Consider the following 18,934-nt stretch of genomic DNA (forward strand, 5'->3'; position numbering starts at 1 on the left):
TATTGTATTGCCACGTTTTATCTTTAGTATTGATTGGGTTTTCCCTCTTTTTTCTACTCTGCTACCTCTATTCCTCTGGAACCAGTAGTTTAATGGTAAGTATTTAAATAAGATTTACAAAGTTTTTGACCTAGTGAGGATTTTTTTACCCTCACCTATATTGGTGAAAACTTTGTAGACTTCAGATGGTCTCTGTGGTTTCCCGGGTTTTCATTGTTGCCTTGTTTGTGTGTAGACTGATAAAACTTTAGTTTTAAGGTACTCCTGTCCCTGCATGCTGTGTCAACTGGCATCCATTGTTTGTGTGTTTCATAGTGATGTTTTTCTTGGAGCTTGCACCCTCCTTTTCTCCTCCTGCTGTTTTTGTTTTTGTTTTTGTTTTGGGGAGGGCAGTTGGAGTGGGAAGTAGAGTAGTCTCACACCTGCACTACTTTTATTTTTACTACAGAATTTGGAATCTTTTCAAAGTTTGCCAGCTAGATCTCTCTAAGATGTTTGTTCTATATTAAAGCATATTACTAGGGTTTTTAGAGCAGAATTAAAATTGAGTCAAAGTCCATTAAATTATATGCTTTTTTTAGAATCTGTTGATTCTTAATCTGCTAAATTTTCTATCAAATTCTGTATTGCATTATATCTCCTTTTAAAATCAGGATATTAGAAGCTTTTAAAGTATTTTTAAAAGGTAGAACTATATTTTAGGATTTATCATTACTGTTGCCTCAAAACTCTGTATTTTAATTTAACGAAATTTGCATTTAGCAGTATGCTTAATATTTCATTCTTTAAACTTCTTAGATTATGAAATATAATTTAAAAGAAATCAATTGAAAGAATCCAGCTGTATTTACAGTACTAAAATTTAAAGAGTGAACTTTGGGAAGCCACTCTGATAGAATTCTATTGGAAATAAGTTATCTCTAAATTTTTGTGTGAGAATTATGCAAAAGAAAAATGCATAAAACAGACAGAATATAGTTAAAAATGAATACTATCATCTACGTATAGAAGTAGAACATTGTCAGTACTCCCCAAACCCTCCCGTATGTCTTCCTGATTTCTGAGTAGTCATAATCTTTATTTTTATGTGAATAATTTCTTTGCTTTTCTTTGTTTTATTTTTTATGTATGCATTTCTAAAAGAATATGTTTAGTTTTGCCAGCTTGATATAAATGGAATCATTTTTATTTTGGGTCTTCTTTTCCCACAATATTATGTTTGTAAAATTCATTGATATTGTGTATATATAGCTGTTTTCGTTGAGCTTATAGTATAGAGTCTATACTGTTATCTTTTATGAATATACCAGAATTTATTTGAACATTCCCTTATTGGGTATTTGTTTCCATTTTGCTATTAAGAACACTGCTGCTGGGGTGAATATTTGATTTAACATGCATTCTGGTGCACATGAGCCACAGATTTCTTTAGGATAGTATTTAAAATAATGTGCTTCTCCACTAGCAACATAATTGTTGTCACCTAGGTGACCTTGTTAGAAGTGCATATTCATGAGCTCCACCCTCAATCAGTCTCTGGGGCTGTGGTCTAAGAAACTGAAATAGGCTCTCAAGGTGAATCTTATGCACATTAAAATTAGAGAAACTACTGCTCCTGGGATATGTGCCTAGAAGTAGAATTGGTAAATCAGAAGTTATGTGTACCTTTTGCTTAATATTGATAAAAGTTTTCCACTGAGGTTGTATCAAGTTTTAGTTAACAATGGTAGTGTTTGAGACTCTATTTCCTGTATCCTCTTCAATAATGAGTATTGTCAAAGGTTTATTTTTAATTTTATTTTAAATTTAGAATTGAAGTATTTTCTTGCCAAGTTCACTTTTAACTGCAGTTGGATTTTGGCTTTACAGAATTACTGAAAAAATTTACTTAGATTTATTGAAGACTTTTAAAAATTTTATCAGAAAGTTTTCAAACATGCTCAAAAGTAGAAATGGTACAGTGAAATAATAAACTTCATGTCATCCATGTTCAATAGTTCATTATATTTTTGTCATATTTGCTTTACTTTCTCTGAATTATTTTAAGCAAATTTTTTGATGTTGTGTCATTTCACCCCATATATTTAAACATGCATTTCTAAAATATGTATCACTTTTTTTAACATGATGACACATGTCTTACTTTGTACAGAGTTAAAGTAGCATCATGTTAAAATATATAGAAATTCTAAAATGGTAACAATATATAAGTGGTTATCATGTGGACACTATTGGTGGGTGGTTTAGATTTAAATCTTTTGATTATAGTCTTTCATCATTCTCTGAATTCTTCTAGTGAATTCAGTTTGTCAAATAATCATACCAAATGTTTTCTTTTACCAACAGAATCAGAAATTTAGGTTTCTTAAAATGATTATTTAATACAGGTTTTGCTTTTAGGGATCAAGGTCCAGAGTGCTCAAATTTTAACACTTAATGATAAAACTGTATCATGATTTATTAGTTAATCACTAGAATCTATCTTTCCCATATTTTTGTTGGTGCATTTTAGTTACATATCATAGTAGGATAATAGCAGGATTCATTGTTACACATTTGTACATATACACATACAGCCATATAATTTGGTCAGTATCTTTCCCCAATACTTCCCCTTCTTGTTTCCCCTGATTCCATTCTGCTACTCTACTGGCCTTCATTTGAATTTCATTGGACAGGAGACACACACACACACACACCTCTCTGTTTCTTTTTTTCTCCAGCTTCTCTTCTCTCTATTTATCTGATTCTTTATTCTTAGAATGAACTCTTCAAAAGCCTAGACATACAGTCTTTTACATCTGCCACTGGCAGTCTTTAAGTTGTGCCGAGTTTAGTACTTGGAACGTTATATTTCTGTCTAAATTAACACAGTGTTTTATAATGAATCAAGCAATGAATTTTTTTTTCAGTGAGTCTGCTATTTTGATCATTGTTGGATAAAAATGAACATATAGGGAAATATTCCCATGGTAGATGGGAAGTTTATTATGTTTATTAAGCAGTACAAAAAAACTACTTAGTAATTTTTGGTTGTTTTTGCTTTATAGTGATTCAATTAAATACAGAATCATGCTAATTAGTAAATATAGATACATAGTATGATGTAATATGTTATAACAAATGTAGGACCAAGAATATAACTAAATGGCAAAGTGCTCACCAAGTATGTGCTAGGTTCAATCCCCAGCAGCATAAAAATAAATAATGTGGATTAGGAGTTAGAAGAGAAACAAGATTAAAATTGGATAGGAACAGATGTTATAAATCTTTGTATAATGGATAAAAATGTGTGTGTGTGTATGTGTGTATGTTTTTACATGGGGGTGAGGTTGAATTTGTGTTTTGAAGATAAGCTATAAGAAAAGTTTAGGGGAGGGAGAGAGAACAAAAGCAGATGTGTACAGAGGTTACTATGGTAACTAAGAGAAAATAATAATAGCTAGATTTAGGTTGGTGGTGGATATCTTAAAAAGTTGCATTTAAGAGATAACCAGGAGGTAAAATCTACCAGGTTTGTGATGGCTTGAAAATAAACATGTGCAGCTACAAGGAAGTCAGTGATAGTACTTAACTGGATTGCCGTCCTTGTGCCTCAGTGTTGTGAAAGACTAGCAGATTTTATAGTCAAGTTCATTGATAGTTTACAACTAGAATTTTTGTCATAACCATACTTTTTTGAAGGGCTTTTTTCTAGTTTCCCCTTTAAACAGATATTCAGACACTTTTGAAATTTTTTAGTTTTGGGAAACTTCCCATAAAGAGATAGGTAGCAAATATTGTAGGCTTTACAGACCTTTTTGAGTTCTGTGGCCTCTTTGGTGACGTGGAGTGGGCCATAGTCAGTATATAAATGAATGTGTGTGACTGTCTTCCAATAAAACGTCACTAGTGTGCACTGAAATGTGAATTTTCTATGATTTTAATGTATCATGTAAGTTTCTTACATTTAAAAAATTAGCCATTAAAAAGGTAAAAATTGTTCTTTTATTTTGCAATGTTGGAGATGGAACCTAGGGCCTTGCATACACAATAAGCAAGCACTATACCACTGAGCTATATCCCCAGCCCTAAAAAAACACCAGGGCTATACAGAAACAGGTGGCAAGCCACATTTGGCCTGCAAGCCCATAGTTTGTCAACCCCAGAAATACCCCAAGTGCAATTCTTTTTAAGAAACTTTTAAGATAAATAGTATAAGGCTGTAAGATTTTTTTTTCTTTTTTTTTTATTCCTTTGGAGTCATTAAATCCTTAAGGCTTAATGCTATATTTCATTCATTTGTGAATTTGCAGATTCAGGAGACGAGAATAAACATAAAAACAGGGAATTATCAACCCAGTATATGGCTAGTGTAATATTTAATGTAGATTTAATTCCTGGAAGAATAGAAAGTAATGAACACATATTAATGAGAAGTAGTTTCCAGAGTCAGCCATTATGAAGAAAGCCTTTGTTACACTAAATACAGGTGTGTTAAGAAAAGTAGATTTGGTTTTTAGTGTAGGAATAAGAAGCTTGCTTGTACATGGGAGTGAGTATGCCTTCTGCTAAACTTGAAAACTCTTATTGAACTTGCCCTTCAGTTCTAAATTAATTTTTGAGGTGATAAGTCATAAGGATTAAATTTTGTATTACAAAATACTGGCAGTATTGAGTAGTAGTATTTGTGTGCAGTTAAGTAGTGGGCAAAGTTTTATCTGTGTAGACAATACTGATAACCGTCAAGTACCCAATGGCTACACTAAAATTTTATTTTTTATTTTGTTATAGGGTCTCCCTAAATTTCTTAAGGCCTTTTGAAATTTCTGAGGCTGGCTTTGAACTTGCAGTCCATCTGTCTCACCTTCCCAAGATACTGGGATTACAGGCATGCACCACTGAACCCTGCTAAAATTTTGATTTTAATTGTGATACTAAACTTAGTGTGTATTTAAACTTCATGATTATCTCTTCATGTGTTATGGTAGCTATAAAAAATTACTGACAGTAGCAGAAAATATACTGAAGATTTTAAGGTCCAAATTGCCAAAGGGTATTTTTAAAAATCCTATCAGATTTTCTGAGGTATATTAAGTATCTAAAAACAGTTATTTAATTAAAAAAAAGTAGAATGAATGTATTTATCATAAGCACTAAGTATACATGTTTTGTGTATAATACTGTATTAATATTTAGTATTGATAAGAAATCTTTACTGAAGAAAAACAATTACTTTTAGTGGAAAACAGTAGAATATGTAAACTTAAAAAAAATTCCATTCTGGCTATGATTTAAAATTTTTGTTTTTATTTTTGTTCTTTCTATATTTCATATTGTTATAATGTTATACTGATAACATTTCGTTTATTAGTATGTTGTTATCTGGTTACTATATATTATAGGCTCACTCAAGTGTAAGTGATACAATTAGGATTGCAAAAGTATTTTGTAAATCGAATCCTGTAAGCTTAGAAAATGTAAATATTAGCCAGGTATGGTGGCCTACACTATAACCTCAGTGACTTGGGAAGTTTAGTCAGGAAGATCAAAAGTTCAAGGCCAGCCTGGGCAACTTAGTGAGAATCTGTCTCAAAATAAAAAGGGCTGGGGATGTAGTTCAGTAGCAAAGCACCATGGGGTTCAGTCTCCAGTACTACTGGAGGGGGAAAAAAAACAAGTGGTTTGCATAATATGTGCCTATAAGTTATTTGTGACCCATTATTTTTCTCTCAACTTTTTACAACAATTGCAACTAAAAAAATGTCCCCCTCCCCTTTTGACAGTATAGATAAATAGGGGGAAAGTAATAGGGGGTAGAAGAAGGGGAAGGGAAGATACTGAGGACTGAATTAGATCACTATGTCAAAATGGATTCTACTACATCTATAAAAAGAACCAAACAACACCAACAAAAACTTGTTAAATTGGGGCTGTGGATGTAGCTCAGTGACAGAATGCTTGCTTTCTATGTGTAAGGCCCTGGTTTCAATCCAAGTTTGGGGTGGGGTGGTATTTGGGAGACTATAATTGTACCTGTATCTCTTGAGTGAGTTTTAAGTGTAATGAATTTGTTACCTGATTATTATACATTAAAAGCAGTTGTTTTGAGCCATGTATGGCAGCTCAGGCCTGTAATCCCATTGTCTAGGGAGGCTAAGACAGGAGGATCACCAGTTCATAGCCACCCTCAGCAAAAACTAAGGTGCTAAGCAACTCAGTGAGACCCTGTCAAATTCATTTGAATTTTTAGAATATAGTTTTTGAAATAGCTAAAATATTACAAGACCATACACACACATGCACATATATATGAATGATAGGAATAATATGATATTAATAATATAATATTAATAATATAATAATAATATGATAGGAATGATAGGAATAATATGTATATTTTATGGGGATTATATTTGTACCTCATAGATAGAACTTAAAATTAAGCAGATGAACAATTATAAAACAATGTGCTCTGTACCCAAGTTGATATTCTGGTTCTGAACCATTCTGTGTTTGGTCATTTATTTTCTGCAACTAAGAGGAACTGGGAATGTGTGTGATTAGAAGCAAATTATTATAAAACTTTTGAGCTTAAAATTGAGAGCTTTATCTGTGGCTGGTATAATATGTGCTTTAAGATAGTGTGTTAAACTACTATGGTTAAAGTTCATTGTAGTGATTATTTTGAAATCCATAGTTGTTAAAAAAAAAACCTTTTATTGCTTTTCATTTGACTTCTACAATATAATGTAAGGCCATGGCAAAACTAACATTGTGCTCACAGGCTGTGTATGAATCCACAGATTAGTGAGTGTTGTATAGCTGTGTAGTGTCTTGGATGAAAAGTTATGATCCAGAGGTATATTTCTTCATCTAGTGTATAAATTTCCAGAGCAAATGCCTTAATTTCATATAACCCCAGCTGAGATAAAACTCACAGAGCACAGGCTGTTGTCTTATTTATGAGTACTGTTGAAGTTTATTCTCATTCCCAAAGTGCCCTGCACATACAGTGTGTTAAGTTAATCAGCTTTTCATTGCTGTGACCAAAATACCTGACAAGAACAACTTAGAAGAGCCATTTGGCTAATGGCTTCAGAAGTCTGAAATCTGTTGCTCTGGTGAGGTAGAACAATCATGTACCTAGGTGAGGTAGAACAATCATGACTGAAGAGTGTGGCAGAGGAAAGCTGTTCAGATCATGGTGTCCAGGAAGCAGAAATAGAGTGGGGAGGGAGCCACCTGAAGATGAGCCCTTCTGGGGCACATCCCCAATGTCCCACATCCTTTAGCCACACCCCAGCTACCAAAAAAAAAAAAAGTTCATTTAAAGTAGGATGGACTGATTAGGTTACAGTTCTCACAGTCTCTTCATTTCACTTTGAACATTCCTGCATTGACACAGGAGCTTTTTGGGGAACACCTCATACTCAAAACATAATAGTTTCTAAAATTGTCCCTGAGAATGCAGAAGCGAAGTTAACCTTGGAGCCATTGTCCTATTCTATAGTGAGCTTGTTTTATATCAATGAAGAATAAAAAAACATTTAACCTTGGGCTGGGGATATAGCTCAGTTGGTAGAGTGCTTGCCTCACATGCACAATGCCATGGGCTCAATCCCCAGCACCACCAAAACAACAACACAACAAACATTTAACCTCTCTGCCTTAGTCCTAAAGCAAAATACCTGAGGTTTGGTACTTTATAAAGAAAAACTGGTTATTTAACACAGTTTTGGAGGCAGAAAGTCCAAAATTGACCCCTACTGTTTGGCCTCTGATGAAGGTCTTTTGATGGATGGTATAATATTGGCAGGAACATGTGTAGAAGAGATCACATGGCAAAACCGGAAGCCAAAGAGATTTGGGGACCAGGTTTGCTCTTTTTTTTTTTTTTTTTTTTAAACAACTTACTTCTATAGGAACTAATTGGGGTCCTTCAAGAACTATAGTAATTCCTTCTGTGGCAGATAACCCCAGTGATCGATCACTTTCTACTCGGCCCCACCCCTTAAAGGTTCTACCATCTTTCAAAGTATCACTTCTCCAAAGAATAAGTGTCTTATCACATAAACCTTTGGGGGACAAGCTCAAACCACAGCACTCCTGTGTCTGTCTTGTGCTGACTCAGCATCCTGCTGCTTTATCCTCTCTTCTACCCTAGTGGTTATGTGGGAGCATTTTCAAATTCCCTAGTGGCAGAAGACACTTAGTATATTAGATTTTATGAAACCCATTAATATTAGTTAAATCACTGATCCCTAAGTCCTTGTTCTATTACTGGCATATTCTTTAATTACAAATTAAGAACACCTTGTTAGTGTTACCACATGAATTTAATTTAATTTTCTATGGGAACTGACCTGTCCCAAACTACCATGGTTTAAGTTGAGTCTTCTACTGTATATGTAGCTTTGGGCTCTTCAGTTCCAGTTCTTCAAGCTGATAAGAGCAATCACATTGTGTCCTATTTGATATTCATCTATAAGAGGGTTTAATCTAATTGACTCAACACAAATTTAAAAGAGAAATCTTGCTATTTGTTGGTTTTCCCAGGGATATACCCATGTGGGTCAAGACAACCTTTATTTTCTAATACAGCTATAGTTTCCAGTGTCAGAATTCTTTTCTATACATAATAGGAGCATGCACAAATTGCAGTTTCAGGGAACCCTTTTCTGTCAGTTGTCATCTACCATTAAGATCTTTTATAGTTATTCTAATCTATTAGATTTGTAGGTTATAGATACAGTAGTCTAGACAGTAAATGAGATAGGATGAGGAACACAGAGTTCAGTTTAGTAAACAAAAGCAAGAAGTTGTCAGGTATGGTGTTGCAAGCCTGTAATCCCACTGGTTTGGAAGGCTGAGGCAGAGAATCTGAAGTTCAAAGCCAGCCTCAGCAAAAGCAAGGTGCTAAAGCAACCCAGTGAGACCCTGTCTCTAAATAAAATACACAAAAAGGGAAGTTAGTATCTAAAGTGTTATTTTTAGTGAATGTGCTACAGACATAAAAATTTATGCATGCACTTCTTGGGTATGAGTTTAACAGTGGCTATAATTTTTTTTTTCATTTGTGGAGGCAATTACTGAATCTCAAATACTTAATTTCTCTGGGTTTCTAAATATTTCTGTAAATATGGGAAGTACATTTGTTAAAATGTCCAGGATTTAATTCCAGTATGGATTTTGATTCACTCATGGCATATCTAGTATATAATATGTTTGCTTATCCTAGCTTTCATTTTATTGATACTTGCCAACATTCACAAGAAATATCTCTTCTTGAAAACATTCTTGGAATAGGCTCCCCCTATGATGGTTGCATGATTATATAATGTTTTTATATATAAAGTGTTATAAATTATTTGTTATAAATACCTATGGAAGAGGTCTGATAGAGGGGAGGCTGAAGAATATAATAAAAAGAGTCCTAGTTATGGCTCTGCAGTTGAGTAGTTTTATGACTTCTTGCAAGCATTATTACCTCTCTGGGTTTTCTTATCTCTAAAATAAGATTAGAGTAGATGCTCCCTAAGGACCCACCTATTCTCATTCTCATGAAGTTGAGTCATGGAGTGGGAGTAATTGCTGTGAGCATAGAAAGTAGCTCTTTTTGGAAAACAGAGCATTGTTAAATATAAAGCATTTAAAAATAATCCCACAAGTGTTTCTGCTTTGCTTTGTTCTGTTTCTCATCAGAGGAGAAAAGAAGAAAATGAAATTACTTTTTTTTTAAGTATAAAGAAACCTTTGAGGGCATGTTTAAATGACTATTGTAAGACTTTTAATGAATCATTTCAGCTTGCTGATATTTAACTGTGAAAAAATAGGGTTTCTTTGGATAGTCTTTCATTCATTCCAATATTCAAATGCCTACCGTGTATCAAAATAGTTATACTAATGACTTTGAGACTATACAAAATAAATCAGAGCAAATTTTCACTTAGAATTATTCATTTCTTTTTTCCCTTCTCTTCAGAAGAGGTAGAAATGAGTAGATGGTAGAAAATGATGATTTCCTGGTAGACTTAAAATATGGTCATGACATTCCAAGTATGTTTTTTAAACAAGTTGGTATATAATAGTTTTGTAAGCTCCCTCAGGGTTGCTTTGGGTGATGATTAGAGAATTAGATATTTGATAAAAATGCTTAATGAACAAGAATAAAATTTAATATGCAAGCCAAGCGCAGTAGCACACACCTGTAATCCTAGTGGTTCTGGAGGCTGAGGCAGGAGGATCATGAGTTCAAAGACAGCCTCAGCAAAAGCAAGGTGCTAAGCTTTAAATAAAAAACAAAATAAAATAAAATCTCTAAATAAAAAAACAAAATAGGGCTGGGGATGTGGCTCAGTGGTCAAGTGCCCCTGAGTTCAATCCCTGGTGCCTTAAAAAAAAAAATTAATATGCCACCTTGTTTTGGAATGTATTCTGCTACACTGTATTGTTGGAACTTTTGCTGTCTGCCTGTTTTCATTTTGTTGAGAGAGATTTTTGTCTTTTAATAAGTAGCTGTCACTTTAAAACAGTATAGGTTTCTCCTTTGGCCTCTTGAGCATTTTTTCCTTTTCAGTTCTACTTATTAAAACCATGACAGTGAACAGGGGATTTAGCTCAGTGCTGAAGTGTTTGAGAGCACATGAGAGGCCTTGAATTTACAACGTGCACACACACAAAAGGAAAACAAACAAACAAAAAATACTATGATAGTTCCAGAGAAAAGACAGATAATATGAAACTGCTCTTATCTGTTTATTTAGGTTAGTTAACTTGCATATTCTGGAGAAGTTTTTCTTTAAAAAGATAACTCTGTATTTGCCAAATTTGGAACAGGTCCAATCAGCAAGTGATGTATGTCTGCTCAGTTTAGAATCCAGATCTTTAGATGTGCATTATGTATTACATACTCTAAAAAACTTTACTTACAAAAGTTAATTTATTTACCTTTATTGGTATGTTTAAAACAACTTTACCTTTAAAATGAATTTGAAAAAAAATAGCTCATTCTTATGAACAATGCTTAGGGCTCTGTTGATTGTCAAATTATGGTTATTGGTAATTAGAATTCCGTAATCTGCTTTAATTGTACCACTCTTGCCTCTGTAGAACTCAGGACAACTATATAATTTGTTTTTGCATCCATTTAGATATTTATTCATTGTTGATTTATATAGGTCTAGTCTGATGGGCAAGGTGAATAAAGTATTTAGAAGAATTTCTGTCTTCACAGGTATTCTCAGACTTGTTAGGATCTATATAGAAGAAATATTAATGACATCAAATGAGAATTATTAATAAAAGAAATATAGTAGGTCAGAGAAGGACATTCTCGTTTTGAGTTCTCTTAAAGATTTCACTAAGATGGTGAGTCATGATCTGGGCTTGAGTGACAATAGATTGTCAGTATACCTGTTTTTCTTATTTTTATTAACAATCAAGAGCAGAGGCAAAAAGGGTTTAATGGGTGATGTGTTCTTTTGGAGGAAAAGGATTAAATGGTTTTACCAGATTTGTAGTTGGATAATAATAGGAGGTAATATGAAAAGCTCAGCGTAAGAAAAGATGGTGTGTACATGTGTAATAACGTAAGATGCTCTTTGAGCCAGGATGCTGTGGCAGAAATCTTGAAGGCTGAGCAGTTATAAGAGCTGAGTTACATCACTTTTGATTTCTTTCTACTTAGACCTATATTCTCTTTAAGTGAGCAGCTTAATCAAGAGAGTCTTTTGCTTATAAATCTAGGAAATGGCGACTACCATACCTGAGGAATTCTGTATTACTAGTATAGTACTGTGTTGCAGTATTAAATATTGTCAAGCATAGAAGAAACACAAAGGGAGACAATGATTAAAGCTTGTTTTGGAGTGGAGCATTAGAGAAAGATTCTTGGAGAAAAGTGGCACCTTAGCGGGATCTGGGTGCCAATCAAGAGTCCTTTAGATCAGGCATGATGGTACACACTCTTATCATCCCAGCAGGTTGGGAGGCTAAGGCAGGAGGTCACAGGTTTGAAGGAAGCCTGGGAAACAGTGTAAAAAAGGGCTGAATATGTAACTCAGTGGTAGAGCACCCCTGGGTTGAATCCCCTGTACCAACCCACTCCCACATTTCTGATTTTTTGTTGTTTTGATTCATCTTGTCATTGTGTCCTAAGTCTTTGAGGATATAAATTTCGCAGTTCCCATTTATTTTTCCTTCTGAGAGTTCTGAAAGGCTCCCCTTGCCTAGTGTGTCTCCAGTAAAGATTAAATGTTATTCTGTGAATAATTCCTGAGGTTTCCTTTTTCCCTCCTTCTCTTCACTTTTCCTCTTCCAACCTGGACTAAATACTTCTAGATCTGCCACATATTTAGCACCTAAGGACTTCCCTTCACCTCTCTCCTGTGAGGGATCTATTTGCTCTCCTGTTTTAATGGAGTACGTGTTCTAGAAGTCTCTTGAAAAGTGTGCATTAAAGATCTGTCTGGAAAAAAATGTATGTATCAAGTGTGAGTATGTAATAGTTTAGGTACATAATCCAAATGAAATGTTTCCTTTTGGAATTTTTGAAGTTATTGTTTCACTTGTCTTTCTGTGACATTGTGTTAATGTTGAAAAGACCAGTGCCATTTTGATTCTGAAGAATAGTTTCACCTAAACTCCCCAAAAGTAGTGATATCATTAAAGACAAAAATTTAAAAAGGTCTGGGACACTATTTTAGATATTTTGCTTTGATCTTTTGAAAATATTTAATAGATTTTTAAAAATCTCTAATGCTTTGTTTTTTCATAGTAATGTAACTTTACATTTTATATGGCTTTTTATTTTCATTTGTTTCTTTTACATTCTTTGAGTCTACATACTTATGAACTTTAGTCTAGAAAAATGTTACATTATGTCTTTATAGTTTCTTCTTTTCTCAGTTTCTCCATTTTTTGGTTGGATGTTAGACCAGCTGGATTGACCTTCTGATTTTTATTATCTACTGTCTTTGACTTCTGGTTCTGCTTCTTAGGAGTTAGAAATGCTGTGTAGAGTAATAGTTAAGGATTTGGGCTCTCAAGCCAGAAAGTCTGCTTGAATTCTGTTGTGACAATTTTCTAGATAAATGATTGGTTACTTATCCATCTGTAAAATGCCTGTACCTAGTTCAGAGGATGTAAAGATAAATTAAATAGTTTGTTCAAAGTATTTAAATGATTTCCTGCTATATAGTAGATGTTAATTATTAACATTTGGCATTATTACCTCAAGTAGTTCTTTTACCTTTCTACATAAATCTTTAATTTTGATCGAATTTCTAATTTTCAAGTGCTTTCTTTTGGTCCTCTTATTATTTTATAGTTTCCTGTTCTTGTTTCTTCGATGCAGTATATCTTTAATTATTGGGATAATTAAGGAAATTGGAAAAATTCTTTGATGTATGGAAACCAAAGCAAGTAAATAGAAGCAATCAAATAAATAGAAACAAAAGCCCCCAATAAATAGAAATCTTATAATATTTGGGACCAGTAGTTGGCACTATTGAAATTTTCTACTGCTGCATGCATTGACTTTTATTATAGTTTTTCTGATAGTTCTGAAAGGCTCCCCTTGCCTAGTGTGTCTAACTGTTTTATTGTCTCTTTTGTGTGTTAAAGGTTTTTCCAAATTTATTTACAATTATGTTCAGATTATATTTGGCAAGAATATACATGGGTATATTACATCCTCAGTGCATTACATCAGAGAGCACATCATGTCAATTTTCCCTTTTGTTGAACATTTATTTAAGTGATTACAAGTCATTTTTTCTGTTGTAATAGTACCTTAGTTTAAGCGATTATTGGATTAGTATTTTCAGAATGTCTAATTATCCATATGTACTTTTACATTCTTTTAAAACTTAATATATTAAAATCTGTGCATTATTTTGATTCTCAAATCGCCCAAATTTGGCCAAGAAGGAACCCTTTTAAACTGGCACAACAAGATATTGTAATTTCCCTGTCCTGGACCTAAAACTACCATTTCCCCAAGGAACTCAGGTTCTTTTTTGTGGAGGAATGATGATACAGAAACCTAGGGCTAGATGCTGGGGCTGCTTATTGATACTGGGTTGTCATTACTGCTGGGCCCTTTTTAGTGGATAGAGCGTGTTTTTCCTTGCAGTCTGTTTGATATCATTTGTTGTTTTGTAATTTAGGGTATGGATTTTTCCCTCAATCATTGGTGATTTGTTTTTATATTTAATTTCAAATCATTAATATTGTTCAAAAATCAAAAGCTTTATTGAAAGGTATATTCAGAGTATCTTCTTACCTATGTCTTGCCATTCTCACCTCCTATGGATAATTGCATTTTAATCCAATTTTGAAGTGTATGCTTTGTTTTTCTTCCAGATGTACACACACACATATATGAATTCTTATTTACCCTTTCTTACACAGTTGCTAACATAGTATGTTACTTAATATATCCTGGATATCACTCCATTTCAGTTCATAGAGATCTTTATTTCTTTTTCACACATTTCCTTTTTTGGATATACCAGATTCACCAAATCTCATGTGTGATCAAATAAATTGTTTCCAATATTGTACTATTTCAAATAGTGTCACAGTAAATTACTTTTTTTTTTTTTTTTAAATGTTGGGGTTCTACTTTCTTGGTGGGTTCTTAGAACTAGATCAGAAGAAAAAACAATTTTGATTGATATTGCCCAATTACCTTTCTATAGACATTGTACAATTTTACAATCCTGCCAGCAGCATATGCTTATTTACTCATAGCCACATCAACGGTGTGTTATCAAACTTGAGTTTTCACTAATCTAATGAGAAATGGTATCTCTGTAAAATAGAGGCCAAGTCTAGAAAGCTGTCTTGTGTCTACAGAGAACCACCTGGATTTCTAGTTAAATACAGTGAGTTAAACATCTGTGTTTCTCTCTCCTCTCTCCTAAAGTCACTAACATGAGAATAAAGAAATGCAAAGAACTTGAAAGTGTTTTTTGTTCTTTAATCAAGTGCTGTGCAGTTTTTCATTTAAGTGTCATTTGCATATATTTTTGGTGAAATATCTTTTTAGAACTTTTGCCCATTTTTCTAACAGTTTTGATTTTTATTTTTCTTCAATTTTAAGTGTTTTGGTGTGTTTGTATATATGTACTAGATATTGAACTTAGTAAGGGGCACTGAGCCACATCCCTAGCCCTATTTTGTATTTTATTTAGAGACAGGGTCTCACTAAGTTGCTTAGCACCTTGCTTTTGCTGAGGCTATCTTTGAACTCGTCATGATCCTGCCTCAGCCTCTCGAGGTGCTGGGATTACAGGCCTGTGCCACCACACCTGGCCTCTTTTTGTTTTTGATATATATTACAAAAATTTTTGTCATTTGTCTTTTGGATTTGGTTTTGATTAATTTCACCATGATTAATCTTTTCCTCTTTATTGCATGGTGCTATAGAGAAAGACCTTTAAAAGTTAATTGGAAGTTTTATATGCAAGACTAAGGCTTACAATAGGCAAGAATCTTTGAGGTTTCATTTGACTTAAGAATCTATCATATTCTTAATGGGTAGAGATAGAGAAGGACTTTTTTCAGTGGCCAGGTGTGTGTGTGTGTGTGTGTGTGTGTGTGTGTTTTGCTAGGGATTGAACTCAGGGCCTTGTGCATGCAAGGCACGCACTCTACCAACTGAGCTATATTTTCTTCCTGCCCATTGCCATGCCTGGTATCCTCAGTTATATATCTTTCTTCGTTCATTTTTCCACAATAAACCTCTGTTCTCTTGTTCTGGTAGGAGAATGGTAGTTGCTTGCCTGGATGTCATGGATTGGGAGCCTGAAGATCTGTGGGTTTTTTTTTTTTTTTTAACTTGTAGATAGACACAGTACCTTTATTTTTATGTGGTGTTGAGCATCAAACCCAGTGCCTCACCTCATGTGTGGTAGACAAGCTCTTTACCACTGAACTACAGCCCCAGCCCTAAGGGTCTGTTTGTATCATCATTACCTGAAGAGTTATGGAGCTATGGATTCCGTAGTGAGAATTTATTTACTTTTTTCAGCATTCAGGTTATCCATTTTCTCAGTCCTATTTATTTGTTCATGTGTTTTTTTAATTTTCTGCTGACTTTCCTTAAGTTCTTTTTCTAGAATTTTATTCCTTGTCACTTTAGTGGGTTTTGGGGAGAGGAGAGACACGATGTTTAAATTCACATTGTAAATTCCAGTAGTTTTTTTGTATATACTGTTTTTCCTCCATAGGGTTGCTGGATGATCTCAGTGAAGCTTTTTATAATGTACATTTATTTAATGATTTAGGGTTTGTGTGTCATTACTCAGATAATTCTGATCAGTAGTTCTGACATTGTTCACCTCTGTCTCTGTTTTATGCCCTGTTTAACCTCAAAAGCAGCAAGTTTTTAAATTTCCAAGGAAAAAAGATTGTTGGTCCTTGAAATTTAGTTGCTGCTTTGAGGGCCTCTTTGCCTTCTCCAAAGTTGATCAAATTTCATTGTATCTGATGTAGTCTGTGGTAGGCAATTACTAATTTTTTGTAGTTTGATTTTTTTTTTTAAATGAATCCTCCTCCCCCACTTTTCATTATGGTGGTTTTCAGGAAGTTGAAGTAAAACATTTCTTTTCAAATGCAATTAATATGGGGTTTTACTAATATTTTTTTATATGTGGACACAATATCTTTGTTTATTTTTATTTATTTTTTAATGTGGTACTGAGGATCAAACCTAGTGCCTCACACTTGTGAAGGAAGCACTCTGCCACTGAGCCACAACCCCAGCCCTTAATATGATTTTTAAAATGTTGTTCAAAAGCATATATTTCATTTTTGAAATTGAATACTTGGATGAGAAGCTATGCTAAAACCTTTTCTCAAATCCTTATAAAGTTCTGTATGAGATTATGGTTGTGGTCTAACTCATTTGGTTGCCATTATCACGTCACCATAGAAAGAAGATGGTCCCTGAACCTAGAGAGCTGCAGAATGCCCTTTCACTACTGGTTATATTAGTTGTCTCTAACAGTGCTGCTCCTCCTTCCCTCTGTGTGTTTGCTCCAGGATCTCCCATGTGGACCCTTTCCCATGCTTGCCTATAGTTTCTTTTCCCTTATAAGTCCAGTTTACACACAAGTCAATAAGAGACACTCCACTCTCTCTTGCCTACTCACTTTTCTGCTACTGCTTTTTACTATTGACTAGGATAGTCTCTCACTGTTTCTTAGGCTGATTCAATCAGTTTTTCTTGGAACTCTTTTTGTTTCACTCCTCATTTGTCCCTAGCCAAACTACAAATTGGGATTATATTCCAGCTCTGCTCAAGCGTCTTACGGTGTTGGGGTGGAGAGTGTCGGGAGAATAGTGAGACAGTAGGGAAACATGATGACTGCCTAAGCAGTAAGGAATCAGGGGACGAGACAGTTTTCTTTGGTAAGTAAGGTAGTAGAATAAAACTGACTAATGACCTTTAGTAGGTTTATTTTTAGTAGTCTCCTTTAGTAGGTTTATTTTTAATGGAGTACTTCAGGCAAATATTTAGTAGTTAAAACTAATAATTGTGGGAGACGAACTACTATTTAATTTGTCAAAATTGACAACAAAAATGTGCCCTGGCTTGATGCTGTTGTTACTTGTGTTATGACTTTAGTAACAGTATGGTGAAAAGACCACTTGATACTGTTTTTTTGTTATTATAATGAAATACCCAAGGCTGAGTAACTTTATTTATTCTTCATGTTATTTATTCTTTTTAGATGTACATGAGTATATTTTGACATATTTTTATAAATATGGGTCTGGTAACTTTAGAAAAGTGGTTTCTTTAGCCCATGGTTGTGGAGGTCAAGGGCATGGTACTGGCTGGTATTAGTGTGGCTCTGGTGAAGGCCTCACAGAGGCAAGGAGGGATCACATCATCAGACAGGAGGAAGCTAGAGAGCCAGTAAGAGGTTAGGCTCAGACTTTTATAACCCTAGAATTCCATTAGAACTACTTTAATCCCTTCTGAGGGCATGCCACCAGTGATCTAAAGACCACCCACAAGGCCCCACTTTTTTAGGGTCCCATCCCCTCTTTACCACATGGGGATGAAACTTCCAACACAGGAAATCTTGGGGGACTTACTCATATTCTAGCCAAACCATAGCAACTACTAATGTAGATGTCAATGAGAGGAGTCTTAGATTGTAGGCTGTTTTTGCTGTTCTGAAAGCCTTCACATTCTTCCTTATAAGTTCTAAAAATATTGAGTAGTTTCTAAGGTCCTGTGAGACTGTAAAAACTTGTGACTCTGTGTACCTTTTCAGGTTGGGAAAGGTAATTTTCACTAAGATGGTCGTATTGGAAAGCTACTATAAAATGAAATTATATGTGTCGATAGATTAATGCAAGAAATTAGAAACATGAGAATTACTGGACCAGAACATTAGGAAGAGTGAGAATTCTCATTTGAACCTGTTTTTTTTTTTTTAATGATAGGATGATTTTAATAAACTAATTTAAATATGGTCACAAACTTTTCTCACTAAATTGTACACAAGTACTATAATGCATTATTGTGTGATATTGAAGTTTGAGATGCTTTTTAAAAATCATAGTTGGATTATTAAGAATAGTCAAGTGACTTGGGTTTCTTTTATTTTTTAGGATTTAAGTGCCCTGTATGCTCAAAATTTGTACCCTCTGATGAAATGGATTTGCACCTTGTGATGTGTTTAACAAAGCCAAGAATAACCTATAATGGTAAGTCCACTGTCCTAATAATTTTAAATAGAATTACCTTACATTTTGTAAATTTCGTGTTTTCAGTAAAATTTAGATGGTAGGAAGGCCCTTGTGCCCTCTGCTAGACCATTAGTCATTCTGAGCTGTTCTCAGGGAACCTTCTCTCAAAAAATTACTGAGAATTTTAGAGAGCTTTTGTTTACTAGGTTATATATGTCAATGTTTGGCATATTAGGAATTA

General features: G+C 34.1%; 1 protein-coding gene across 2 annotated transcripts in view; it reads left to right on the forward strand.

Moving 5' to 3' along the window:
• Window positions 1-18,934, forward strand: part of Znrf2 (zinc and ring finger 2) — a 107,914-nt gene that overhangs the window by 28,558 nt on the left and 60,422 nt on the right. For both annotated transcript variants that reach the window (XM_027939652.2, XM_071613960.1), the window contains exon 2: window positions 18,616-18,711. In XM_027939652.2, coding sequence (XP_027795453.1) covers window positions 18,616-18,711 — 96 coding nt within the window. The remainder of the gene's footprint in view (window positions 1-18,615; window positions 18,712-18,934) is intronic.

The sequence above is a fragment of the Marmota flaviventris genome, chromosome 1 (genome assembly GCF_047511675.1).
Source record: "Marmota flaviventris isolate mMarFla1 chromosome 1, mMarFla1.hap1, whole genome shotgun sequence".
Lineage (NCBI taxonomy): Eukaryota > Metazoa > Chordata > Mammalia > Rodentia > Sciuridae > Marmota > Marmota flaviventris.